Consider the following 25313-nt stretch of genomic DNA (forward strand, 5'->3'; position numbering starts at 1 on the left):
CTGACCACACGCGCGCGCACACACACTCGCGCGCACACACACACACACACAGGTTGCCAAGTATGTGCACCTGGCCGTGCACTCGTGTGTCCCCGCAGTCACCTGGCGTCGCCATCCCAGGACAGGGGTCAGAGGTGAGAGTCCTGCAGGGGCTTATGGGAAGGGATTAGCCTAATGTTGGTCTGATAGACTAACCTTATGCTAACCTTATGCTACACCGCTACACTTCTATGTTATGTTATGGCAAGGGATTAGCCCGACATTCGCTTGATAAGCTAACCTGCTGTTATGCTACAACTGCATGTTATTTTATGGGAAGAGATTAGCCTAGCATTGGTCTGATTCGCTAACACGCTCGTATGCTTCACTGCTACACTTTCGTATGTTACATTATGGGAAGGGATTAGCTTAAAGGTGGTTGTGCAGGTTAAGACTTAAAATAATTTTCACCACTGCAGCGAGCCTTAAATTATGCACTCCACTGCATGCGACCGACTGCACATGCTTGCTTTAAAAAAAGTAGACCAACACGCACGATATTGGCGGTATCATCCAGGGGGCAGAGAGACAGTAACATTGCGATACGGAAATTGGAAGCAGAGACTGTAAGGAAAACAAATCAAAAAGAAGGACTCCCCGAACAAGGAGACGATGCGGCTACTGCTCCTACATTTGCGCACTCCTTTATGAAAGTGCAACGGGGAAATGATCGCACAAATGTTTGTAATTTCTGACAACCTCAATGAGACCTGTGAGGTCTTGAAAACTTGCTGACATCACCTTTCTCACCGGAAAAACACTCGCGTGGCACTGTGTAGCTTTTTATACGATCGCCCCCAACAATTTTGATGAGATCACACGGAACACATGCTTATGGATGCAGTATCTAACGCGCACACATTTGACGCATTTTAACGTGTTCATGCAGGAAACATGCCCGCACACTCGTATCCTGCAGCAAGCGTATCCAGGGCCTAACACCATTTGGTTGGGTACCACAAAACGCATTATATGAAAAAGTGGCAGAGTTTGTGCCAGAGATTGCAGGGGGTCCACGGAATTTTGTCTGCTTTGAGGTTGTGAACATGCTCCTCTCCTATCCTCTCCCCATACTCCTCTCCCCCATGCTCCCCTCCTCTCCTCTCATCCATGCATCTCTCCTCTCCTCTACCGAATGCTTTTCTCCTCTCCTCCACACATCTCTCCTCCCCCTCCTCTTCTATCCACTCTGCACCTCTCCTTTTCTCTCCTCCATGTTACAATTCCCCTCACAGGCGTGAATTTAGAATGATCAGCTCACTGATCTGCCCCAGGTTTCCTGAGTACATGCCAGACATTACAATACTTCACTGCACCTCTCTCTTCCTCTCCTCTCCTCTCCTGCTGTCCTCGGTGCTGACATGTTCCACCCATCCATATGGGCCTGTGCAGGATGGTATCCAGATTTCCATACCTAGATATTTTTGTCACAGAGTACCCCAGCAAACTAGCGTGATAGTCTAACAGTGACCTGTGCGGGGTGCCACAGTATTTGGATACACTTTACTTGACGTGTCCCTGACACAACACATCCATAGCAGCTGCTACACACACTTTGCATGCAGGATTTATCATGACTGTTTCGGTTTCGTTCATCCCAAACCTTTCATAAACATGGAAGACAAAAGCAACTTGTCAAAATAAAAAGTTCCAACAATTGCAAAGCAGCATTGCTATTTTTGTTGTAAACCTGTCCTGATTCCAACCAATCTGGGTGTATGATTTACTCCAGTGCCAGGGACAGAATATGGTCAAACAATATTTCTCATTCAAATGTTCTGTACCTGACACTGAAGTAAATCCAGTACGGGGTTAGATGATTCAGTGGCGTGCCAAAGGAAGGCTATGTTTTAGGTTGGTGGAGACACATTGCTCACAGACAGGTTAGGTCTAGGAATGAGTTTTTGACAAATTCACAAGCATGGCCCTAGCCTGCCATAACCAAGAATAGCTACACTTGGAGTGGTATGTGCCACATTTCATGACATGATCTAACCTCCTCTTAGTTATCATTGAGGGTTCAGAACAAAACCTGCAATGCTGCTTTGTTTAACTTATCTTGACAAGTTGCTGTCCTTCTGTCTGCTAGGTTCATGAAAGGTTTGGTATGAATGTGTCATGAAACAGTCATGAATGCTTCATGCAAACTTTACAACAGCTGATATGAATGTGTCATGCAGGAACACGTCAAGTAAAGGGTTACCCAGTATTTGAAGTCGTATCTTTGGTATTCTCCTCTGCCCTCTTCTCTCATCCCCTCTCCTCATTTCCCATCTATGTTTGCTTACTCTCCTCCCCTCCCCTCTCTTCTCTTCTTTTCCCTTCTTCCCTTTCCGCTCCCTTACCCTCCTCTCTTCTTCTCCTTCTACCCGGCTACTATCTTCCTCCCTTCCTCTTGCCCTCTCTCTTCCTATCCCCTCCACTATCCTCCCATCCACTGTCCCAGTGAGGTTGTGCCCTCTCCTCTCCTTTCCTCCTCTTCGAATGCCCTACTATGCTCTCCTCCTCTCAGTTGTCCTCTACCCTGCTCTGCTCTGCTCTGCTCTCCTTGCTCCCTTACTCTTCTCTCTCCTCCTACATCAGGGGTGTCAAACTCAAATTGACTGAGGGCCAAAATCAAAATCCAGAACGAAGTCGCGGGCCGAACTCAACATTGGACTAAAATTGTATGTACATGCACTTCATATTCATAGTTAAATTTCACACACACTCTTTCCCATCATATTTGTTAGTTCAAATGTGTCTGCACATTCCGTGACACAGCAAATGTCATGTTCAAGTCATGTTATGCTATACATTAAGGTGTATGTGGGCCAACTGTAATAGATATTTGGAATTATCTCACGGGCCGAATACAATGGCTTTGCGGGCCAAATTTGTCCCCCGGGCCTGGGTTTGACATCCCTGTCCTACATCCTCCTCTGCCCTGCGATCTCCCTGAAGGGCCTGATGGACCATGTGGCCTGATGGACACCCTTCTCCTCTCCTCCCCTGCCCTCCTCTTCCCTCCTCTCAACCCCTCTCTGCTCCCGTACCCTACTCTTCTTTCCTCACCTCCTTCTAGCCTACCTGTCTTTTACTCTCCTCCTTTGTGCTCCCTTCCTCTAGCCTCCCCTCCGTTGGCTGTCACAGTAGGCCCTGACCCATGTGCTCCTGACACACTCCCCTCTGTCGTCCACTCCTCTCCTCGTTTCCCCTCCATGTTTCCTTACCCTACTCTTTTCTTCTCTCCTCCATCCTACCCTACCCTCCCCTAGTAGGCCCTGACCCATGTGCTCCTGCCTGCCATGAGCTGATCAGCTTGAGCTGCCTAGGCCCCCTCACCCCTCAGCCCTCGCCTCCCATCTGCCTGGCCCAGCGCTGAGCCAGGCTCGCCTTAGTCTGAGGACAGCACAGCACAGCTGACGTACGCATTTGACAGGATTGCACGGGACCTTGTTGACTGTGTGTGTGTGTGTGTGTGTGTGTGTGTGTGTGTGTGTGTGTGTGTGTGTGTGTGTGTGTGTGTGTGTGTCTGAGAGGGAGAGGAAGGAGAGAGAGAGGAGGGAGAGGAAGGAGAGAGAGAGAGAGAGAGAGAGAGAGAGAGAGAGAGAGAGAGAGAGAGAGAGAGAGAGAGAGAGAGAGAGAGAGAGAGAGAGAGAGAGAGAGAGAGAGAGAGAGAGAGAGAGAGAGAGAGAGAGAGTAACTGAGTGACAGAGAACATGCTTAAGACTGGATATTTGAACTGTGTGTATTTAAGATTGTATGTACAGTAAGATAAAGGTGTGTGTGTGTGTGTTTACATGCTTCTCTGACCAACTCCTGATCACTCCTTCTAGAGATGAACTCCAGCTGACCTGCAAGTGAGTGACATTGCCAACTAATCTCAACACGCACGCAGGCACGCACGCACACACAAACACATACACACACACACCTTTCTCAGGCAAATTACAAACAGACCCAAAGGGACTAAGCCACTATACGTGCCTGGTGCCCCGTCACAGAGTCACTCATGTTCCTGACCCCTGGCCAGCTGATTGTTGGTTTCCTCAGGAAATAGTCCTCATTTGTTTTAAACAAATGAAGCTGTAAGTCATCAGTTTTTAGAATGACACTGCATTGCCATACAAGTTGAACACTGTATATACCCACGCTATATGCAGAGCTCGCGACTGCAAGACTACAATTGCCATCAAGTGCTGTAGTTTCCTGTACATAAAGAATAGATGGCAAGGCCATAAAGACATACGATATCTACTGTATATACGTATGTACATAATGTGGTAGAGAACACAATTTTTATTGATGCCAAACTGTGAAATTAAAGATTTTGAAAAGTTCATAAAGATGATCAAGATTATCCATGAAGTGGAGTGAAAAACCCATTGGATAACCGGCAGTAAGATGCAAACTGATGCATGAAGTGGAATGAAGGTGACTGGTCTTGATGACATCTGACCGTTTGTCAGATCTCTGTGTGTCTCATTGTGATGTGAGAAGGCCTTTATAACCAGTGGACTGCCTAGTAGCTGCTATTCTGTGCCATTACATTGCATGATGCAACCTCTCAGTCCTCATCCCCCAGCTCAGTGTCACATCAGCTGACACTGACACGGTCCCCGTCCACATCCCTGTGCAGCCTCTCTCAAAACAAATCCAGTCCACCCAGCCACCATAAGAAAGTATCCATGACGACAGCATTGTTCACGGTGTGTTGCTAGATTGGGCGGTTTGGGAGGGATTTCCTGCTTGTGAGCTGGAAATCACCAGTCTCATTTGGCAACTCTAGTACTCACAGGTGATGAATGTGAGGCTGCAATAGGTTAGACTGGGCACACACAGAGAGAGAGAGAGAGAGAGAGAGAGAGAGAGAGAGAGAGAGAGAGAGAGAGAGAGAGAGAGAGAGAGAGAGAGTGTGTGTGTGTGTCCAAACGTGAGGGGAGCTCAACTTAAGACTAACCCATTAACTGGATTTAATTCATCACGTGGACCGCCTGACCTCAGATAAGGTTCAGCTTCCTCTACCTATACGTCTTCATCTCTACACACACACACACGCACGCACGCACGCGCACACCTAGTCATATCTATATTATAGGCACCACACACTCACACACAAACACTGTACTCTGTACACAGAAATATTGTACACAAGCCCGCAACGCGCATGCACACACGTGCCTGTGAACATCGAAGGGAGAGAGAATAGAATAGAGTAGGATGGATTAGAATAGCAGTACAGAGAAAGGAGAGTGGCAGCACAGGGACACTACAGCCAGAGAGAGTAGAGAGAGAGAGGTTCCATTGGCCCATTGTTTCCTGGTTCTATTATGGCCCCCCTTAGGCAGACCTAGGCAGACCTAAGGACTGTTCTATTCATTGTAGGAGCATTATGACACGGCCCTTTAGGCAGACCGGAACCTGGTCGCGTTAGGTGCCCATAGCAACCTATTATGTTGGCATATCTCTATATACTTAAAGAATCTCTGCTACAGCAGTGTGCCTATGGAGAAACAAACCAGACACTCACCATGTCATGGCCAGGAACTGGAGAATACAGAAGATTATGGCCAGCCCATTCTTCTTCCACTGCAAGAGAAACAAATGAAAGAAAGAAGAGAGAGGGTGGGGGGTGGGGGGGGGAATTAATCTACAGTACTCTCCAAGATAAATGAATCCATCCATCCATGTGTCTATCCATCCATCAATCCATCCATCTTATCTTTGACAATGCTGCGGCAAAGCCTTGAACTACCACATGCAAACACATATGCTGATACACATTGTATTCAGCTGGTTGAATCACATTATGTGAGATGGGCTGTGTGTTAATCTGACAGTCTGACACTTAAATACACTTACCCAGAAAACGGCACACAGAGTCAAAATCAGGCAGAGCTGAGAGGGAAAGAGAAAGAAAGACAAGGACAGGACAAAATGAACATCACCAAATTCTTCAAACAAAAGTGACTAGTTGCTTCTACTTTTCCAAAATGTGCAAAACCTTTTGCATTTTGTCACGACATCAGTATGCCATGAGATTCCTTTGGCTTTTGTGACATACAATTGCTCAACATAGAGATTGAGGAGCGCTTGCGTTGATTATAAATTAGAAAGGGAGCAATCTAACAGATCCATGTGAAAGGTTGAGAAACTGTTTTAATGTCTGTTTGTACATGTGTGCCTTATTGTGCCATATGTCTGCCTGTCTTGCATTGTTCTTAATGTGCATTACATGTAATACACTTGCCACCTTAATTTCCAATAGGGGATCAACAAAGTAACTAGTAGAAATGTACACAAGTTCGGGCTTTAGTCTATGACATCATGCGCTGTATGTATTAAAATAGCCAGGGGTAAGTGTGCAGGCTTAAGAGATAGCTTAGCTGAGCCGTAGCATGCAATGCTAATGCTGACTGTATAGGACAAGCTTAGGATGGATGAGCAGAGAACTTCTTGAAACGCAAGATGCTTCAACTACTAAATGTTGTTAAACGACTACTGTGGTCAGTTGTACATTTGATTGATGGGGGGGGGGGGGACTTTTTACTTTTAGTGTGCTTATTAACAATAATCTATAAAACCCATCAATCATTAAAACAGCACTAAATCAACAGAACAGCTTTGGAGTTAAAAAACAAACACATGATATATAAAAGATAAATACATAAATGAATAAAAAAATAAAAAATACAGTCTCAAATCATAACAAAGCTAACAAAAACACCACCTCCCCATCTCTCACAGAACAGTTCTCTTGTGATCATTTTAGGATAAAAGGATAAAGACCAAGACAGGTGTGTGTGTGTGTGTGTGTGTGTGTGTGTGTGTGTGTGTGTGTGTGTGTGTGTGTGTGTCTTTACCAGCATGACACAGGTGGCTATGAGTCTGGTGGGCTCAAACATACGCTTCAGCTGTTTCAGCGGCCCCATCAAGAAACAGGTGCTAGAGGAGAGAAAAACACACACACACACACACACACACACACACACACACACACACACACACACACACACACACACACACACACACACACACACACACACACACACACACACACACACACACACACACACACACACACACACACACACACACACACACACACACACACACACACACACACACACACACACACACACACACACACACACGGCAAAGCCGTTAAGACAACACAACAGAGTAATCTAAAAACATTGCAGTGAATGACCCTGTATGCACCATGAGAAAAGGACCTAACAGTGTGTAGGCAGAATTATGACGGGGACTGACAGCCAGACAAGACAAGAGTGCATCCCCCGCACTTCTCACCACCGCTGGTGTGTGTGTGTGTGTGTGTGTGTGTGTGTGTGTACTGACGTCAGCTTCTGACAACGAGTGTGTCTGTGCAGTGTGTGTGTGCGCCCCAGCATGCGTGTGTTTGTGCGTTTGTCACCCCTTTACACCTACACACGTCTTAGCTCTGCTTATTACTGAGGGGACACGCTCACTGGTGCTTGAATGACGACAGCTTCCGACGGCATGCCTGCGAGTGTGTGTGTGTATATGTGTGTGTGTATGTGTGTATGTGTATGTGTGTGTATGTGCGCATGTGAGAGACAGATCGTGTCCACGTCAGAGGCTCTCCCAACAAAGAGGCGAGCGTTGATTTGGAGCCTCTGGGCAACGAGAAGACCATCACCGTGGTGACGCTGGGCTTTTCCTCCTCCTTGACATCTCTCTCTATTCCTCTCAATTGCACGCTCTCTTTCTACCTCTATGCCCCCTCTATGACATCTTTCTCTCTCCATCTGGCTTTGTCCGTCTCTCTGTCCTTAACCATCTCTCTCTCTTCATGTTTAAACATTGGTCTCCCTCTCTCTTCTTCTTCTTCTATTTTTCCTCTCCCTCTCCTTCACTCTCCTTCTCTCTCTGCCGCCTCCTTGACAGCTCTCCCTCTCCCTCTCCTTCTAATTCTCTCTCTCTATCTCTATCTCTCTCTTTCTCTCTCTCTGGAAAACCCTCAGGAAAGCCCTTGTCCGGCTTGATGACGAGCAAGCATCTATAATCACGGTCTCTAGATGCTTACCTGTGCGTCAGTCTGACTGTCCTAACCATGAGGACGTGATGGAGGTGACTGTAGCAAAGGAGGCGTTCATGCTAACAGAGGAAGTAGAGACGAAAGGAGGTGACGGAAGTAGGAGCTGATGACGGGGGTTGACAGTGATGGAAGAGGTGGGGGAGAGAGAGACACAATATGGACATGTCTCAGACACATACCGTACTGTAGTGTCTATACGAGACACATACTTTATGTATTATGTTCCGTACACACTCTTTCTCAGAACTATGAACACTGTCTGCCTTATAATACTTCATTTTTTGCATGTTTGTAAAATATAACTTTCTTGAAATTGCTCCAGATACATTTTTGCAAAGGAGACAGAGCATTTGAATGTAAGCATACAAAACATAAAGTATGTATAATGAGAAAAATATACAGGCACAGTGTTTCCCACAGAAATTTTGGAAACTATGGGGGCAGCCGCGATTTTTGTCCCGGGTCGGGGTCCTTTTCACGCGGGCCTTTTTTTTTGGCCCTCATGCAGGGGTCTATGTAATCAAAAAAACAAAAAAACAAAATAGTAGCAGAGATAAGAATTTGGAATTGTTAACGCATAGACAAAAAGGGTCTAAGAGGGTAGGCTATGCCTTTTCCCCACATACATAGGCATACACATTCTACATGAGGGGTGCTGGTCACAGGGCCAGTTTTTCAAAATTCCTCCCATTAAAAGGGCTGAACAACATATTACACATTTATGTCTATATTCACATTCATGACACATTCACTTCTATATGCAGCCCGATGTCTCCTCTGTCGTGTCAATGAAGGCCTGTCACCTAACTCATTACAACTGTAAAACAAAGCCTGGGGAGTGTTAGCAAACTCATCCCAACTGTCCCTTCTCTGAAGGTTTTTTTATTGCTCCCAAACCCAAGTTAACTACAACAACTTGACTAGGCTTTTGATCCCTCTGTCTTTCAAGCACTTGTGGATTTCTATATAGGATGTATTTACTCCAGGAGGAAAATGCGAAGGAAATCGTAATTCAAATCGTTTTTAACAAAAACGGAAATCGTTAAAAAAAAAAAAAAAAAAAAATTAAAAAAAAAAAAAAAAAAATTTTTTTTTTTTTTTTACATTTTCGGAAACTATGGCGGCCAAATTTAAACTATGGCGGGCCGCCATAGTTTCCTCAATGTATGGGAAACACTGAGGCAATTCAATTCATTTGTGTCCATTACTTTCAAAGCTATATTAAGTTTTGTTCTATTCCACGGTAACGTGTGACTTCATTACTCTGACCGTCTTCAACAGAGTCTTTGACAGGATTCGAATCTTAATGGTTCAAAAGAATCTGCTCATTCCTGAACGTCACAACACTAAAAAGCACACACGGGGAAGTTACATGGTCTGGTTGCATGGCTTCATAGACAGACAAGCGACTGAGAGTTTTATGAGCAAAGCACAATCATCTTTAGTCGATCTGTAGATAAGCGACGTGTGGTAGGGCTCTTCATTTCCTTGTTTTATCGCTCTCATTCATCTCCCCAGTCATCATGTTTGGTCTCTGACATTGTCTGACAAAGTCATGCTTTACTGTCCTCAATACCGTGGCTACCCACTTTATTCTGCCTCACATTGAGCCCAACAGTCCTTTATGAACTGAGTTCACACACTGAACATTGACTTGACATTGAACACCTATTTAATCAAATGACATAATAAATCATAATTCTTCATGTCAAGAAAGCACAAACAAGAGTTCCCATTACTAGACTATTCATATAACATGGCGAACTGAGCAGGGGCTAGCCTGGGGAAATCCCATGCTGCTTCGCACAGATCAGAAAGATAGCATGGATGCTAGTCCCAAAGCGCTAGCCTCAGGTAGGGAGTCAATCCGAGGGCAAGGAGGGGTGGAAAGATGATGACGTACATTACTCGACAAATGGAAGCTTGCCGTTTGAATCCAACTGACACGATTGGCTGTGGGCTATGTATACACCCAATGTAACGGCCAATAAACGCCCATTGGCAATCATAAACCACACCTCCCCTACGAAATTCGGTAGGCAGTCTGCAGACCAAATTTCAATTGTGATATGGTCTTGTGTGAACCAGGCAAAGTAGGTTGAGTGTAAGTCATGTTTGAAGGAATGTTTCTGAGTTTCAGTGTGCATGTACTCTAGTTGCTGCATTTTACTTCCGGTCTTGCAACGGAAGTTTGTTCTCAATCCGGATTTAGGACTCCATATTTGCCGGCTGACCCCAATTGCTGTTGCTGCCCCACAGTATAAAGCACATATGCATGTGACAACAAAACAGCTGAGGCTTCAAGTCAGTGCCAGCCGGATAGGCAGCCTGCCAGCATGCATGTTGTTTGCACTACATGTATGTAGGTTGTGTGTGTGTGTGTGTGTGTGTACTGTGTACAGTGTCACACACATTGATGTAGGGCCAGCACTCTGTCCCGTGCTGCACTGGAGAAGTATGCACGCGCGTGCGTGTGTATGGAGCAGGAGAGGTTACACACACACACACACACACACACACACACACACACACACACACACACAGAAACAGTATTATTTACACACACACACACACACACACACACACACACACACACACACACACACACACACACACACACACACACACATAGGCACACACCACACACACAGACACACACAGACACACACAGACACACAGACACACAGACACACACACACACACACACACACACACACACACACACCTTCTGGGACAGCAGCAGTACTTCTTAGGCACTTAAAGGCAGACGGTAAATATTGCTTTACACAGCCACAGGGCAGCAGTTACGGCCTGTGGGGCCAAAGGTGTTGCTAGGTGGAGGTGGATTTGGCCTGACAACACACAACAGTGGTGGTTTACAATGGATACACTATATCATTTTACTTGTCAACAGTTTAGAGCAGTTAGCAGTTGTGTGAATATCGCCACTGCTGATGCGCAGGACACAGAAGGGCTGAATATAACTAGAGGGAAAAAATAGTAACATAAAGCACAAAATTCAACTAAGTATCAAAGTATTATCAAAGTATCAAAAGCAATTTCCTTTCCCTAGGGAAGACCCAGCAGGGTCCAAACGTAGCACATATGTGAGACTAAGAGGTCAGCATGCACTTTGTTCCTTTAGTTGACTTCAGGACAGTTTTCCACTGGCCCAAAGACAGCACACGCAGAAAATGACTGCTTGGTTGAGGGCTATGCTGTTTGTATGGAGAAAGAGGAGGAAGAGGAACAGCAGGATTGCCTACGGCCATTGCTACCAAGAAGACCTTAAGTCAACAGCTGATCCGGGTCACCGACACAAGCAGGTGGACCTGACACAGTAATCAACATGTGTCAGAGGGCCAACAGGTCTGTCCTACACAGGCCAACTGGCAGTAACTGCTGTGCACAGGATGCTTAAGACAGATCTTAAACTGGTCATAACTAGTAGGGATGGCACAAACCGCACCGAAAACGGAAATCGTACAATTCACACACATACCGAACCGAACCGTGCAATCCATCGCAAACCGCAATTCATGTACTGCCCAGAAAAATATGTGAAACATATTCTAGACAGATCTAGAACAGATTCTAGGAGTATCTTATCCAGTCTCTCTGATTAAAACATTAGCGTATAAGACCAAATCAGAGGATGACAGAATTAAAATCACACCATTTTCACATTTTAAGCCTATACAAACCATATGTAGGATATTTAGTGATAAGTCCGATTCTATTAGCCAGTGCACCATTTATCATGAACTAAAAAAAAAGAACCGTAGAGAACCGAAAACCGTGACCTTGACACCGTGATATGAACCGAACCGTGAATTTTGTGAACCGTACCACCCCTAATAACTAGGGGTGGTTATAGGCAACAATCTCACGATGCGATACACATCCAGATACAGGGGTCACCATACGATACATATTGCGAAACATGGTCTTCAAGGCGATATTGATATAGTATATGCATCCTGATATTTTAGTTTTTTTTTGCTTTTATTCTTTTTTTAATTACATTTTTAAGAACACAGACATATTTAATCAAATGTTACTTATTTGTTTTTCTGTAGAGCAATAGTTACACAGTAGTGTATGTAAAACATGGCCTTCATAAAGCCGTTGGCCTACTGCATATCAAGGAGCAACTGTCAGATGCAGTTTCAGCAACTTGATAAACTATTTTTTTTTTGCACATGAAATATTGATACTGATGCCTTCATACTGAATCCATATGTGTATCGTGAAGAGGCCCACTATACCATATACCAATGCCGATATTTTGAACATGCCCATAGCCAAAACTACACACTATGCCAAAGACTGCTCTATCTTAAGACTGGATATTAAACTTCACTACTGTCTTCTCAATCAATATCTTGGCTTCATTTTTTATCCTATGACCACCACAGACACAAAAGTGACAGAGTTTGGTCTACCCAAAACCCAAAGCTCAAACTAAGTTAATCAATGGCAGCCAGAGCCGGAGGTCTCTGCCAGTGTGTGTGTGTGTGTGTGTGTGTGTGTGTGTGTGTGTGTGTGTGTGTGTGCGTGCGGGTGCGTATGCGTGCGTATGTGTGTGTGTGTGTGAGCGAGAAAAAGAGAGAGAGAAATAGAGGAAGCGTGAGTGCGTGCCTGCATGCGTGCGTGCGAGTGTGCTCGTGTCACTTGCATGGTTGGCATCCAGCTGATCCTAGGGAGGCAGCCAGTGTGTTCAGTGTGCCGTATGTGCGTTTTAATATGCGACCTTGCCTCCTCAACTTGCCTCCTCCACTTGCCTCCTCCACTTGCCTCCTCCACTTGCTTCTCGTCATGATGACATCACTGACAACAGCATTATATTTCAATATCTTGCAAAAGCTCAATTGTAAAGTCTTTTTCTCATTTGCAATTGGGATGGTGAATGAAAAACAGTCCCTCAAAGGTTGTTGTGGCGAGGCTGACAGCTGGGAAACTTTATCGTTTTCTCCACGGAGGAGGGGCCAGGAGGCGGGACGAGGAGACAAGCACAAGTGGAGGAGGCAAGGTCACATATTGGGATGCACCCCATATGTGCAGAGGGAGTAGGATGTAGAACAGAGGGGGTTTCTGGGTTAATGATGGCGGAAGGTATGTCAGTCTGGCATGCACTAGTTAATGATTCCTACAGGATTTTGCTGTACAGAATGGGAAAGAACAGAGTCACTGAGACCACTATCCAGTTACTCGATAACATGTATATACCATGAATGGATAGATAGATAGATAGATAGATAGATAGATAGAGAGAGAGAGAGAGAGAGAGAGAGAGAGAGAGAGAGAGAGAGAGAGAGAGAAGGAGAGAGAGAGAGAGAGAGAGAGAGAGAGAGAGAGAGAGAGAGAGAGTGAGTGAGTGAGTGAGTGAGTGAGTGAGTGAGTGAGTGAGTGAGTGAGTGAGTGAGTGAGTGAGTGAGTGAGTGAGTGAGTGAGTGAGTGAGTGAGTGAGTGAGTGAGTGAGTGAGTGAGTGAGTGAGTGAGTGAGTGAGTGAGTGAGTGAGTGAGAGAGTGAGAGAGTGAGTGAGTGAGTGAGAGAGAGAGAGAGAGAGAGAGAGAGAGAGAGAGAGAGAGACACACACACAGACACAGAGAGAGAGACAGAGAGATGACTAGTGAATGAGTATGGGGTGAAGATAGCGATGGAGAGGAAGCAAAGAAAGAGTTCAGGGAGGGAGGAAGATGGAACAAACAGTTCCAACACTCGCCTTGCCTTAGCAACAAGTTAGGGCCATCAGTGCTGTCAGGCGGTCAGGTTAAGATAACCCCACTGACCCAGCTGACATAACCTGACATAATCACGCTCCTGGTTTCCCTCACAGGGCAAGAAGTTATGCCATTAGTAGTCTAATCACTTGACACTTATAATATACAGCATCATAAAGTGCCCGTGTAGGCCTACTGTATTATGCTACAACATCATCAAGACATCACATGCTGTACCTGAGTAACAGGGTAGCTTCAACAAATAATCTTAACACCTGCCATTTTTGAAGCATGCCAAATCCTCTTGTTGCATATGTTTATTTATGTTGATGAAATTATGTTTCATTTCATATAGTAATGAGGTCGCAAACCACATCGTCATCGAAAAATAACTCGAAGACTTTTAAATTGATTAAATAAAAGGAAATGTGGTCAATTTGATCCAAAAGAAAGGAAATATGGAAAGGTCCCTGAATGGGGAATAAAAAAAATATATATGTTTTTTTTTTTAATTATCATGCGCATGACTTCTGCTGCCTCTGGTGCATCATGTGTTTTGCTGTTGCAGTGTACAAGGCATTTATTAGCAAAACAAACCATAGACGGTTTGAGGCAAAAGGTCAAACAGTGGTAACCCAGATTCCCTCCGATGAACGCCCCTTCAGAACAACGCCTGAAGGATGGAAATGGACACCCAGAGGAGAGCAAAACAGGTTCAAAAGACCTCTCTCTCACACACACAGTCACACTCACAAACACTTTGTGCAACCACACTTCACAAAAGCACACCTCGAGCAATCACCCTTCACACACAAACGTATTCACACACACACACGTACACACACACACGTACGCACACACACACACACACACACACACACACACACACACACACACACACACACACTGTTGTAGAGTAGCCTCGTGGCCAGGAGAAATTGAGCAATGCAGTGACACAAAAATTAAGGGGTGAAAAAATGATGGGTTTCTATTTAACCAAAGTCTCAATAAAGTGCAGAAAACTATATACAAAAGCAAAGAAGATGAGAAGAAAATAAAATAAGAACGTACAAAAAGTAAGCTAACAAAAAGAAAATGGTGGAGTCAAACACATGACTAAAAAAAGAGCCACCAAAAGGAACCCAACACCTTGCATCAGGTGGGGTGACAGCACTCATGTGCTTCAGAAACAAAAATGAGCCTCCTGAGTTCCCTACACCGGGATTCAAATAGACAAGGCAGTCAAGACATTAGCCAATCACATGGCACTACCAATTAGGCTATTCTAATTGGAAATCATCTGGCTACACAGCCAATTGAGGGCACCTCGTTAAACCAGCCCATTAAGGGCACATGCGCATTCCACCAAACACAAATCAAACTAAATTAGGCCTATACTTAAACACACAAATAACTCAAGAAAACAAAAGTTACAGTGCAGCACCTATGTGCACCTAGGATACTGACTTTCAAACACATGAAAATACAAATAAAGAAATCAGAAAATTAATGAAATTAGTGCGGTGGGGTTCACACCGTCACACACACCTCGTGCAATCACCCTTCACACACAAACGTATTCACACACACACACGTACGCACACACACGTACGCACACACACATACGCGCGCACACACACACACACATACGCGCGCGCACACACACACACACATACGCGCGCACACACACACACACACATACGCGCGCACACACACACACACGCACGCACGCGCACGCACACACACACACGTATACATACACACAAACACACATGCGCGCATGCGCACACGCACACGCACACAGCCTTAACAGTCAGAGGAAAATCAGAACAATGGTACAGACAATAAACAGAGGAGGACCATAGAAACAGTGTGGCAAGCCCATGAGGACCGGTTCTGCTGATAACCTGAGCCGTGTTTGGTTAGGGGCAGGGCTGACAGAATACCGGGCAGACCTGTTCCTACAGGCGACAGCTTGACCACAACCTGTCACCAGCTCGATAGTACCCAATCGATACAGGGAAGGACGCGAAAAGAACACAAAGACGCACACGCACACATACACGGGCGCACGCAGACACACACTAACACAGACACAGACACACACAGACACACACAGACACACACAGACACACACACACACACACACACACACACACACACTAACACAAACAAACCCCAACACAACTAACCCAAACACAGACAAACCCCAACACAGACAAACCCCAACACAGACAAACCCCAACACAGACAAACCCCAACACAGACAAACCCCAACACAGACACAGACACGCACACAATGATCCGGAAGCATCAAAGGCTTGACATCTGAACCTGTGTGATAAAAATGTGGGTGTGGAAGAGTGACAGGTAAAAAAAAAAATCAATGTTTTCGTTCTGTGTACCTTTAGTCATTGTTGAAATGTCCTGTCTGAGACATTAACCCAGGTGAACCACCTCCAAGCCTAATTCAGTCACTCACTCTGCATAAGCAAATTATCTATGTGCAAATGTAATGCAACATTCAAAAATTCAGGCTGGGCTCACAAGGATGACCACCACAGCACTCTGAATACTTTTTCCACTTTCCTCATTGTGGTGCACACATCTGACAGACGTTTCAATGATGTGCATCTACCTCAGAATCAAAGATTCACTGGGCAGATCCACTGGGCAGATCAACTGAGCGCTCTATTCCCTCTACTGGTCATTGGTCAAACAATTATGTAAAGCTCAGAGGTACCAAAGTCAACACACACAAAACAGACAGGGGGAGGCACAAACTTGGATATCTTCATCATTCGCTGCAATGGTCTCCCTGCTGAAGACTGTAAACCATGAACAAACGCACTGGACAGATCTCTCTCTTGTTCTCACTGATAGTCTCACTCTTCTACATTCCCATCCAGGAATAAACATTTAGACTAGTGTAGATGTAGGAGTGACACTTCATTTGATGTTTGAGTCAGACGTGTGACATGAGTGTCATAACAGTGTCATAACAGTCATGCACGTGTTATTATGTCAATGTCAAACATTTATGACTGTTGTCATCCAATGACATTCTGGAATGGTAAAGCTAGCCCAAACAACGTCAAACTTGCATGACCATAAAACGCTTATGACATGGAAATCATGTTTATGACTTGTTCATGACACCGTTTTGACAACATTATGACACGGTTATGTCATGTGTATGACACTGGTATCATGTAAAGTGTTACTTATAGTCATATACGGTATTTCATCCATCCTCCCTACCGGTGTCCCACTCCCTGCCAAACACTCCTGACAAGGCACAAGCAAGCTGAGGGCCATTTCAGATGCACGGCCTCACACTGCTGAGTCTGTTGTCAGGAGAACAAGGGCTTTCCATCAGGACTGTCAGTGTGCGAAAGGACATCGAGTTCACACCTAGGCTAGCACATCTTACATCACCCACAACCACAAGTGGTGATTAACTGCCCTGCCGGAAATAAATACGTAATAAATAAATAACTCTCGGTCATGCGGACAAGCGATGAAGGCGCCACTTTCTATACCCAAACTGGTGGAGACGGATGGGCATAATTGAGTGGCTGATTGAAAAAGGCTTGAATTGAGCACACAATAGTTTGGGTCGACCCTATTCAACTCAGAGATCTGGGTACAGGGGAGAGAGTGCAGACAGTGCGAACACGAAGCGAATTGTGAACAAGCTGTTCTGCTACACTTGAACACCTCTGGACGTGTCTGGGCGGGGGGTCCGGAGAGGGGCGGTGGGGGGCTTTGGAGTTGCCGTTGCCATGGAGAGGGATTTTGTCTGACAATTTGAGTTTACATAACAATGCCACATCACGGGTAAGGTGTGTGGGAGGGTGTGTGTGTGTGTGTGTGTGTGTGTGTGTGGGTGTGTGGGTGTGTGGGTGTGTGGGTGTGTGCGTGAGCATGTACGTATATAACTGAGGCAAGAAAGTGACTATATGCACAACCCTCATGCTAGTTTTTGGGTAAAAACAAGAACTTGTTTGATAAACTATTCAGATTTTCTGTCTCTTTTATATTCACAGTCTTACCTGGCAAAGGCAGAGATGCTCCCTAAATAAAGTTGCACAACACTTACTACTGCCCAGCTTTGCCAGGCAGAAATGTTATCTTAAAGGGACACTGTGTGAGATTTTTAGTTATTTCTTTCCAGAATTCATGCTGCCCATTCACTAATGTTACCTTTTTCATGAATACTTACCACCAGCATCAAATTCTAAGTATTCATTATGACTGGAAAAATTGCACTTTTCATACATGAAAAGGGGGATCTTCTCCATGGTCCGCCATTTTGAATTTCCAAAAATAGCCATTTTTAGCTGCAAAACATGACTGAACTTGGACCATACTAGAAAATATTTGTTTATTACTTAGTAAACGTTCATGTAAAGATCAAATTTGGCAATAGGCAGCCCAGTTTCAATGATCAGCATAGTTGCAGTACCTTTTTTGACCATTTCCTGCACAGTGTCCCTTTAAAGCAGGGGTCGGGAACCTATGGCTCGCGAGCCACATGTGGCTCTTTTGGGAACTGCATGTGGCTCTCGGACAAACCTGTCATTTGTTTACTCAATAAGCCATGAATAATTTTGTTACGGCACTAAATTAAAAATGGACCTACTGAAATCGAAAAGTTAAGATAATATACAAAATATAAAGTATGATCGCGCATTTAATCCATCCCAGGTCCGATCAGCTGAGCCAAGCACAGGCCTTCGACGAAGGCTACTGTAACGCGTTTTTTTATTGGACAATGCCGTGCCAGCGCTGGGTCGTGTCGTGTGAGATAACATTCCATCCGTAATGCTTTACCTAAAGTTCAGCTGGCTAACGGTTGTATCCAAAACAAAGAAACTGTTCACGACCGTGCCATTATGATGGCAAATCAAGTGGAGGAAACGCAAGTGAGGGATATAAATGCAGCGCTGTACTTCTCCCTCGATTACAGGAAGAACTTTTGCTGAATCAACTGACGTAAGTCTTTCCCAGTTTAGTGTGATTGCGAGATAACTGGTGCCACAATGCGAAGGCAAACGTAGGGTTGCCATTCGTCCCTTGAAATACGGAATCGCCCTGTAGCCTATTTGGCGGTTAAATCATGCGTTCTGTATTGGGGACGCATGTCGGTAAGGGACGCGCTTTGTAGGGCATTTTCGCGAATTACTAAAAATAGACATGTCAGCCACATATCAACTGTAAAATGTTAACTATGTCAGCGCGACCAAGATGAGCATCCTGTCTTGAAGTTCTCTCTCCCTCCCTCCTCCCTCCTCATGCACCTTCCCTGTGTCTGTCTGATGGCTAGAATAGAAGCACCTCCGTCATTCTCATTGCTCATTGGCAACTCCGATGCATAAAAGATAGAAACTAAAGGTAGCCTAATGCATGCGCGTGGCTTCTTAAATGCACATCAGCACATCTACAAGTAGTTTTAGTTCTTCTTTCGTTAGCTCTCCCTTCTTGTCCCCAATGCAAGCGTTACTTTTATTCCCTTCTGTGCATGACAATTAGCATTAGAAATAATGGCGAAAATGGTATGGCTCTCACAAAAAATATTTTTTTAAAAAATGGGCGTTTATGGCTCTCTCCACCAAAAAGGTTCCCGACCCCTGCTTTAAAGGGACACTGTGTGAGATTTTTAGTTGTTTATTTCCAGAATTCATGCTGCCCATTCACTGTTACCTTTTTCATGAATACTTACCATCACCATGAAATTCTAAGTATTCATTATGACAGGAAAAATTTCACTTTTCATACATGAAAAAGGGGATCTTCTCCATGGTCCGCCATTTTGAAATTCTAAAAATAGCCATTTTTAGCTGAAAAAATTACTGTATTTGGACCATACTAGAAAATATTTGTTTATTACTTAGTAAACTTTCATGTAAAGATCAAATTTGGCAACAGGCAGCTCAGTTTCAATGAGCAGCATAGTTGCAGAACCTTTTTGGACCATTTCCTGCACAGTGTCCCTTTAAAGCATTATGTCTGTACTGTTAGTGCTGAGTATTTTGTTAGTGTTATGTGTTCTATGGCAGCTGAGTGAACATCCAAGATGAATTTGCTTCTGGAGCAATAAAAGCATCTTGACTAGACATTTGAGTAGTAACTGTTGTTCAGTCTTACCTGGACAGGGCAGAGATGTTCCCCAATGTGTAAAACACCCCAAACAACTTGAGGCCATTCTTTGGCATGAAGAGAAATGCTGAGCCCTGTTAAGAGAAAGACAGTTTTTAAATTTAAAAAAAGAACAGAAATCAACAGTAGTACTGCCAGTCATTTCATTGAATTGAGTATGGATACTATAATCATTTGAGTTCAATAGAATAATCAGTGAAATCACGCAAAAATGGCACATTTTTAAGCACAGTATTACAGCAAACAAAGATTTCTAGCAGGTGGGTTCTGCTAGGGAATCAGTGGCCATGCGACTCTGGAATGAAACCTCACTCCTCTTGCACTATACAGCCATCTGGAGGCCACAAAGGAAATTGCAGGCACAGAACTACACTAATAAAAGCATGGCTTAAACGAGCAAAAGTTAGTGTACGGGCTGCCTAACTTTTGTAAGCAGACCAAACTTACTGTTGTTAATAGAAATTCCCACAACATTATTATTATTAACCTATTATTATTTCAAGTCAACTTACAAAATGTTAAGTATCCTGGGTACAAACTTTTGCTAGTATTAAACCATGTTTTTTACAGTGTTCAAAGCGTTTTCCCCCTTCTTCTTCATGTAATTATTTTTGGGACAAACTCTACATTGTGTAAGCAGGAAAAAAGCTTTCTCTGTGAGTGTTTTATATGAAGATTAAAAGTCTTGTGTGTTACAAGTGTATTATGAGATTATACAGTATACTGTATGTATGCAGGCAGGAAAAAGGCGTACAGTAGAGATGGCCGTCACAAGCCAGGGTTTTTGCATCTAGATTAGCGTTTCTCAACGCTCAACAGGGGCTCTATAGCCCCCCAGGGGGCGTTGGGGAGCCCTAGGGGGGTGTTGAGAAGGATACAGCTTGGAGGCTCAGTTGCAATTGACCTGCATTAGTTTATTGTATTTTTTTCATACTAACTGGGGGCATTGGAGGCTTATGATGAGGTCAAGGGGGTGTTGGGAGGCTTATGATGAGGTCTAGGGGACGTTTATTCAAAAAAGTTTGAGAACCGCTGACCTAGATCATGTGACCATACTGTGGGAGAGATTGTTGGACAGGCCGAAGCGGTTGTGTTTTCAGAACACACACATCCCCCCAACGTTCACATACACACACTGAGCAACTGCCTCTCAGAATCTGATAAATGGATACACAGAGGACAAAATGCACTTCTGTCTGTGTGTGTGTGTGTGTGTGTGCAAGTGTTGTGTGTGATGAGTGTGTGAGTGAGTGAGTGAGCACAAAAGAGAGAAACAGAAAAACACAGATAGAAACACAGTCGAGGCACAGAAAAGAATCACATGCTTTGTCTCAATGAGCTCTAGTGGCTGTGCCACTGCTGGTGTTGGACACAAACCCCTACACCCACAGCGGGGCGGGCTGCTGATAAAGGAAGCAGCAGAGCTGAGCTGTCAGTTGGCGTGGCACTCTTCTCTGGAATCAACAGTCAGTAGCCTTTAGCATGAAGCTCAGACAGACACACGTCTCTACAACAGTCTACACCAGGGGTGTCAAACGTACGGCCCGCCAGAGGGTTCCATCCGGCCCGGATGTAAAAAAATAAATAAAAATAAAAAAAATTTTTTTTTTACTTTTTTTTTTTTTTTTTCAATGAAATAACCAAAATGCGCAATTACGCCCCTCGGGGCAAAATCGATACCTGCATGACATTAACCCAATGGTCCCTCTGTTATACTGTATATATGTAGTAAAGTGCACATCACACTTCTATTATAAATGGTGAATTTGTACTGTAACAGGCATTTGATAAAGCTCATATATTATAGACCTCATATATAGAGATAACATGTTAATACTTCTTATTCGTATTGTATTGGTATTGGTTGTAATTAAATAATACATATAATTGGATTTGTATTGGTTCCTATTAAGCTGAAATTGGAAACGGGATGTTAGAGAATGCGTGAAAATGCAGGAAATGACATCTAAGAAATACAACATTTTCTGGGGGAAACCCCCAGACCCCCGGCCAAAATGAACTGTCCCATATTTTATTCATTGACGGTTGGCAATGAATGAATGAAGTCAAGGAAATTTTGCATAGGATTATCAGTATTGCATTGCTTTCTACATATTCAACACACTTAAAACGTGATAGTACTGAACACTAATCCTCTGCTTTACGTTTTTTTTCGCGATGATGTCACTAATGCGGCCCGCTTGAGGTCCACATGGGTTGTATGCGGCCCCCGGACCGAAATGAGTTTGACACCCCTGGTCTACACAGTATCAACTGGCGTCACAGTTCCATCCATACATCATATTCAAACAGGCCTGCTAGTAGATTTGGCCGGCATATGGACAGAATAAAACAAGTAGTTTAATAATGCTCCAGACCAAATTACACTGCAATGCTCTATTCTGTAGAACCATGTTGAGTGTGTCAACCCTAGGCGTCTGCTTACATTAGATGAATATAACTAGACAAAGCATTGAGGTGTATATCAATACCAAATATTGGACAAACAGCAAATCTTCATAAAAGGGCACACACATACACGCGCGCACACACGCACGCACGCACACATCTTGCATGCATGTCCTATTGAGTTACCTGTACTGCTTACTTTATTCAAACATTTCTGTTTTGACATGACAACCACAAATGATTGTACATTTACCTCATCATTTGACTATAACAAACTGCCATTGATGTCCACAAAGACAAAGACATCAAATACCAGGAAATGGGATCGAAAGACACAGATGCATCATGGGGAGGCACGGTTCAGCAGATATGTCGACACAAGGTTTGAAATGTAAAAACCCTACGCTAAATGTAAAAACCCTACGCTACCACAAATATGATCCAACAAGCTCAAAGACAGCTGACTGCAATGACTACCCAACACAGGCAGACGAATGGCTCAGTGAAATCACCTGTGAAGTCACTTCTGAATTGGGTATAGACAACTGCCACGCACTGACACATTCTGATAGCAGTCAACACCAAGTTGCAAACTGTCACTCCATGGCAGAATTGCCCTTGAGCAAAGCACCTAACCCCACACTGCTCCAGGGACTGTAACTAATACACTGTAAAATAACTGTAAGTCGCTTTGGATAAAGCAGTCAACTAAGCGTAATGTAATGTAGTTATGTAATGCAAACTGTGTGTTTACCATTCAATACGGTAAGAAAGTGTTATATTTCGGCGTAGAATTGTGAACTCGTAATCATGATGGTATATGACCACAGGCAGCTTGCTCGGCTCAGAAAGGGCTGGGTCTAACATCCCATGTTGCTTATCTAGCGCTTTTTTTTTTAAGAAGAAGAAGAAGAAGAAAAGCCACCAAAATTCCTATTTTTTTTATTACGCAAATGGGTTAGCATGACACATAGACATTTCCGCTTAAACCTTATTCAGCGTCTTAGGATGCAACGTCTGTCTTTGTATCATGCTAACGCAGGACATAAACAAACCAGAATTGCAGTGGAGAGTGCGGCTTTTCTTCAACAAATGCACTGATCCAATTGTTCGCACCCGAAGAGTTGGAGTTAAACGCACTTCACCAAAAAGGCTTGAGGTTTGTGAGTGAGGTATTTCCTCCTCAAATACATTAGAAGCTCATTTATCATCTTGATGTTGGTGTTGAAGTGCAGCATGCTCATTTCAGCATGTCCATGTCCCTAGGATCCCTAGACAGGTATGCGTACTACCGGTACTACTATACAAAAGAAAAACATGAAATTTCAGGGGTGATAGTGAAAAAAAATCCTGAGCCTGAACTTTTTCCCCTGCTCTAACGACGACGACAAGATACTGCATAGTGACGTAACGTAGGCCTATTTTAACACATTATTCAAACATTTAATAGCCTGTGTATGACCATTCTTCAAGCCTGACAGTAGAAGAAAACCCTGAACCTGTAACACTTTCTGAGATAAGAATAACCTAATGGCTAATTATTATCAATGTTTTTATTTTTGCAAACTTGGTCAAGCCTGAAATCAGGCATGGAGCCTGAATACTATCAGCCCTGAAATTTTCATATGAATTAGAGATCTACTTCCAGTTTCACTCACTCCTTTTGAAATACGGAGGCTCATCCCTAGTTACATACACATGCTGCGCTTCCAAATGGTGCTTCACCTCCACTGGCTGTGTTTCCCATTCACACAAACAATACAGAGAAGGAGCGAATCAGGAAAAGCCTGTCCCATCGACGTCACAGGGAAAAGGCGTCGCCCACTTCGGTTTATGCTTCCTAAAAAGATGTAACGCTGTATTTCAGAAGACATGTTGAGTAATTTTTTCACCCACAAGTTTTCAAAACAAGCTGTGGCTGGTGGCATGAAACCTCGATAAGCCTAGCTATCAGCTGGTTGCTACTCTCGGATACACACAGAGCAGGGGGAGGGAGCCAATTAGAGATGCCTCATTTTCGCATCACCGATATTCATGAGAAGGACCGGAAAACCCTGTCGTTTGACCATAAGCCACAAGCCTGCAAAGACGGCTTGAAACAAAGCAACCAGAGGGTTTTTTAAAACAAAACCAATGCATATTGCATTCAATAATAATGGTGAACACGACAATATTAATGAAATGACGATGAAAGTAGATATTTAAGCAAATGGCTTACAGTAGTGGATGAACTACAACTAGTAGTGACAGTACTTCACTACTTATACTACTAGTACCATGATTCCTATGGAAATAAAGGAACTAGGGGGTGATGAAATGCTCTGTCATCCTGTTTGGTTCGGTTCAAATAAAAGTATGTAGTCAGTCTTTCCTCAGTGAGAACTGCAACTTGCTTTTCATACCTCTGCACAATGTTTCCTGAGATGGTGGTGTTGCCAATATCCTTTTGGGTGTTAGTGCCCTCCTCTGCACTTTCCCCTCCTCCCCCTATCCTTTTATAGAGTCATACACTGCATTTCAGTCAACAGCTAAGAAACCTCACTCAAGCGAAACAACCATATGATATGGGTCTCTACACCATCTCCAGTCAAAAGGTTTCTCTGAAAACTACATGTACAGTATATACAACACGTGTCACATACAGTACAGGCACTTGGCATCCAGACCATCAGTAAAGTTGGTAGTCTACCACTGTAGACCAACAGCATAGTCACTTTATAGAACACACACACAAACCACAGACAGCCGTGGCCATTTCCTTGCTACTGTTCTCTGTGAAAAATAAACTTCCTGTGCCATGATGTGATGTTTATACCAGAATAGTGCACCAAAGCATTGTGTTTGTGGAGAGTATACTAAAGTATGTATTGCAACACATCCCTGCGAACAGCAGAGTTGTGAAGGTACCATAGCAGGC

The 25313-nt window shown here is 44.0% G+C and overlaps 1 protein-coding gene across 2 annotated transcripts in view; it reads right to left on the reverse strand.

Annotated features, from left to right (window-relative positions):
* sft2d1 (SFT2 domain containing 1) overlaps positions 1–25313 on the reverse strand; it is a 44303-nt gene that overhangs the window by 12755 nt on the left and 6235 nt on the right. For both annotated transcript variants that reach the window (XM_063191414.1, XM_063191413.1), the window contains exons 3-6: positions 19976–20061; positions 6885–6966; positions 5884–5919; positions 5552–5610 (exon numbers count right to left, since the gene is read on the reverse strand). In XM_063191414.1, the coding sequence (XP_063047484.1) occupies positions 5552–5610; positions 5884–5919; positions 6885–6966; positions 19976–20061 (263 nt within the window). The remainder of the gene's footprint in view (positions 1–5551; positions 5611–5883; positions 5920–6884; positions 6967–19975; positions 20062–25313) is intronic.

The sequence above is a fragment of the Engraulis encrasicolus genome, chromosome 24 (genome assembly GCF_034702125.1).
Source record: "Engraulis encrasicolus isolate BLACKSEA-1 chromosome 24, IST_EnEncr_1.0, whole genome shotgun sequence".
Lineage (NCBI taxonomy): Eukaryota > Metazoa > Chordata > Actinopteri > Clupeiformes > Engraulidae > Engraulis > Engraulis encrasicolus.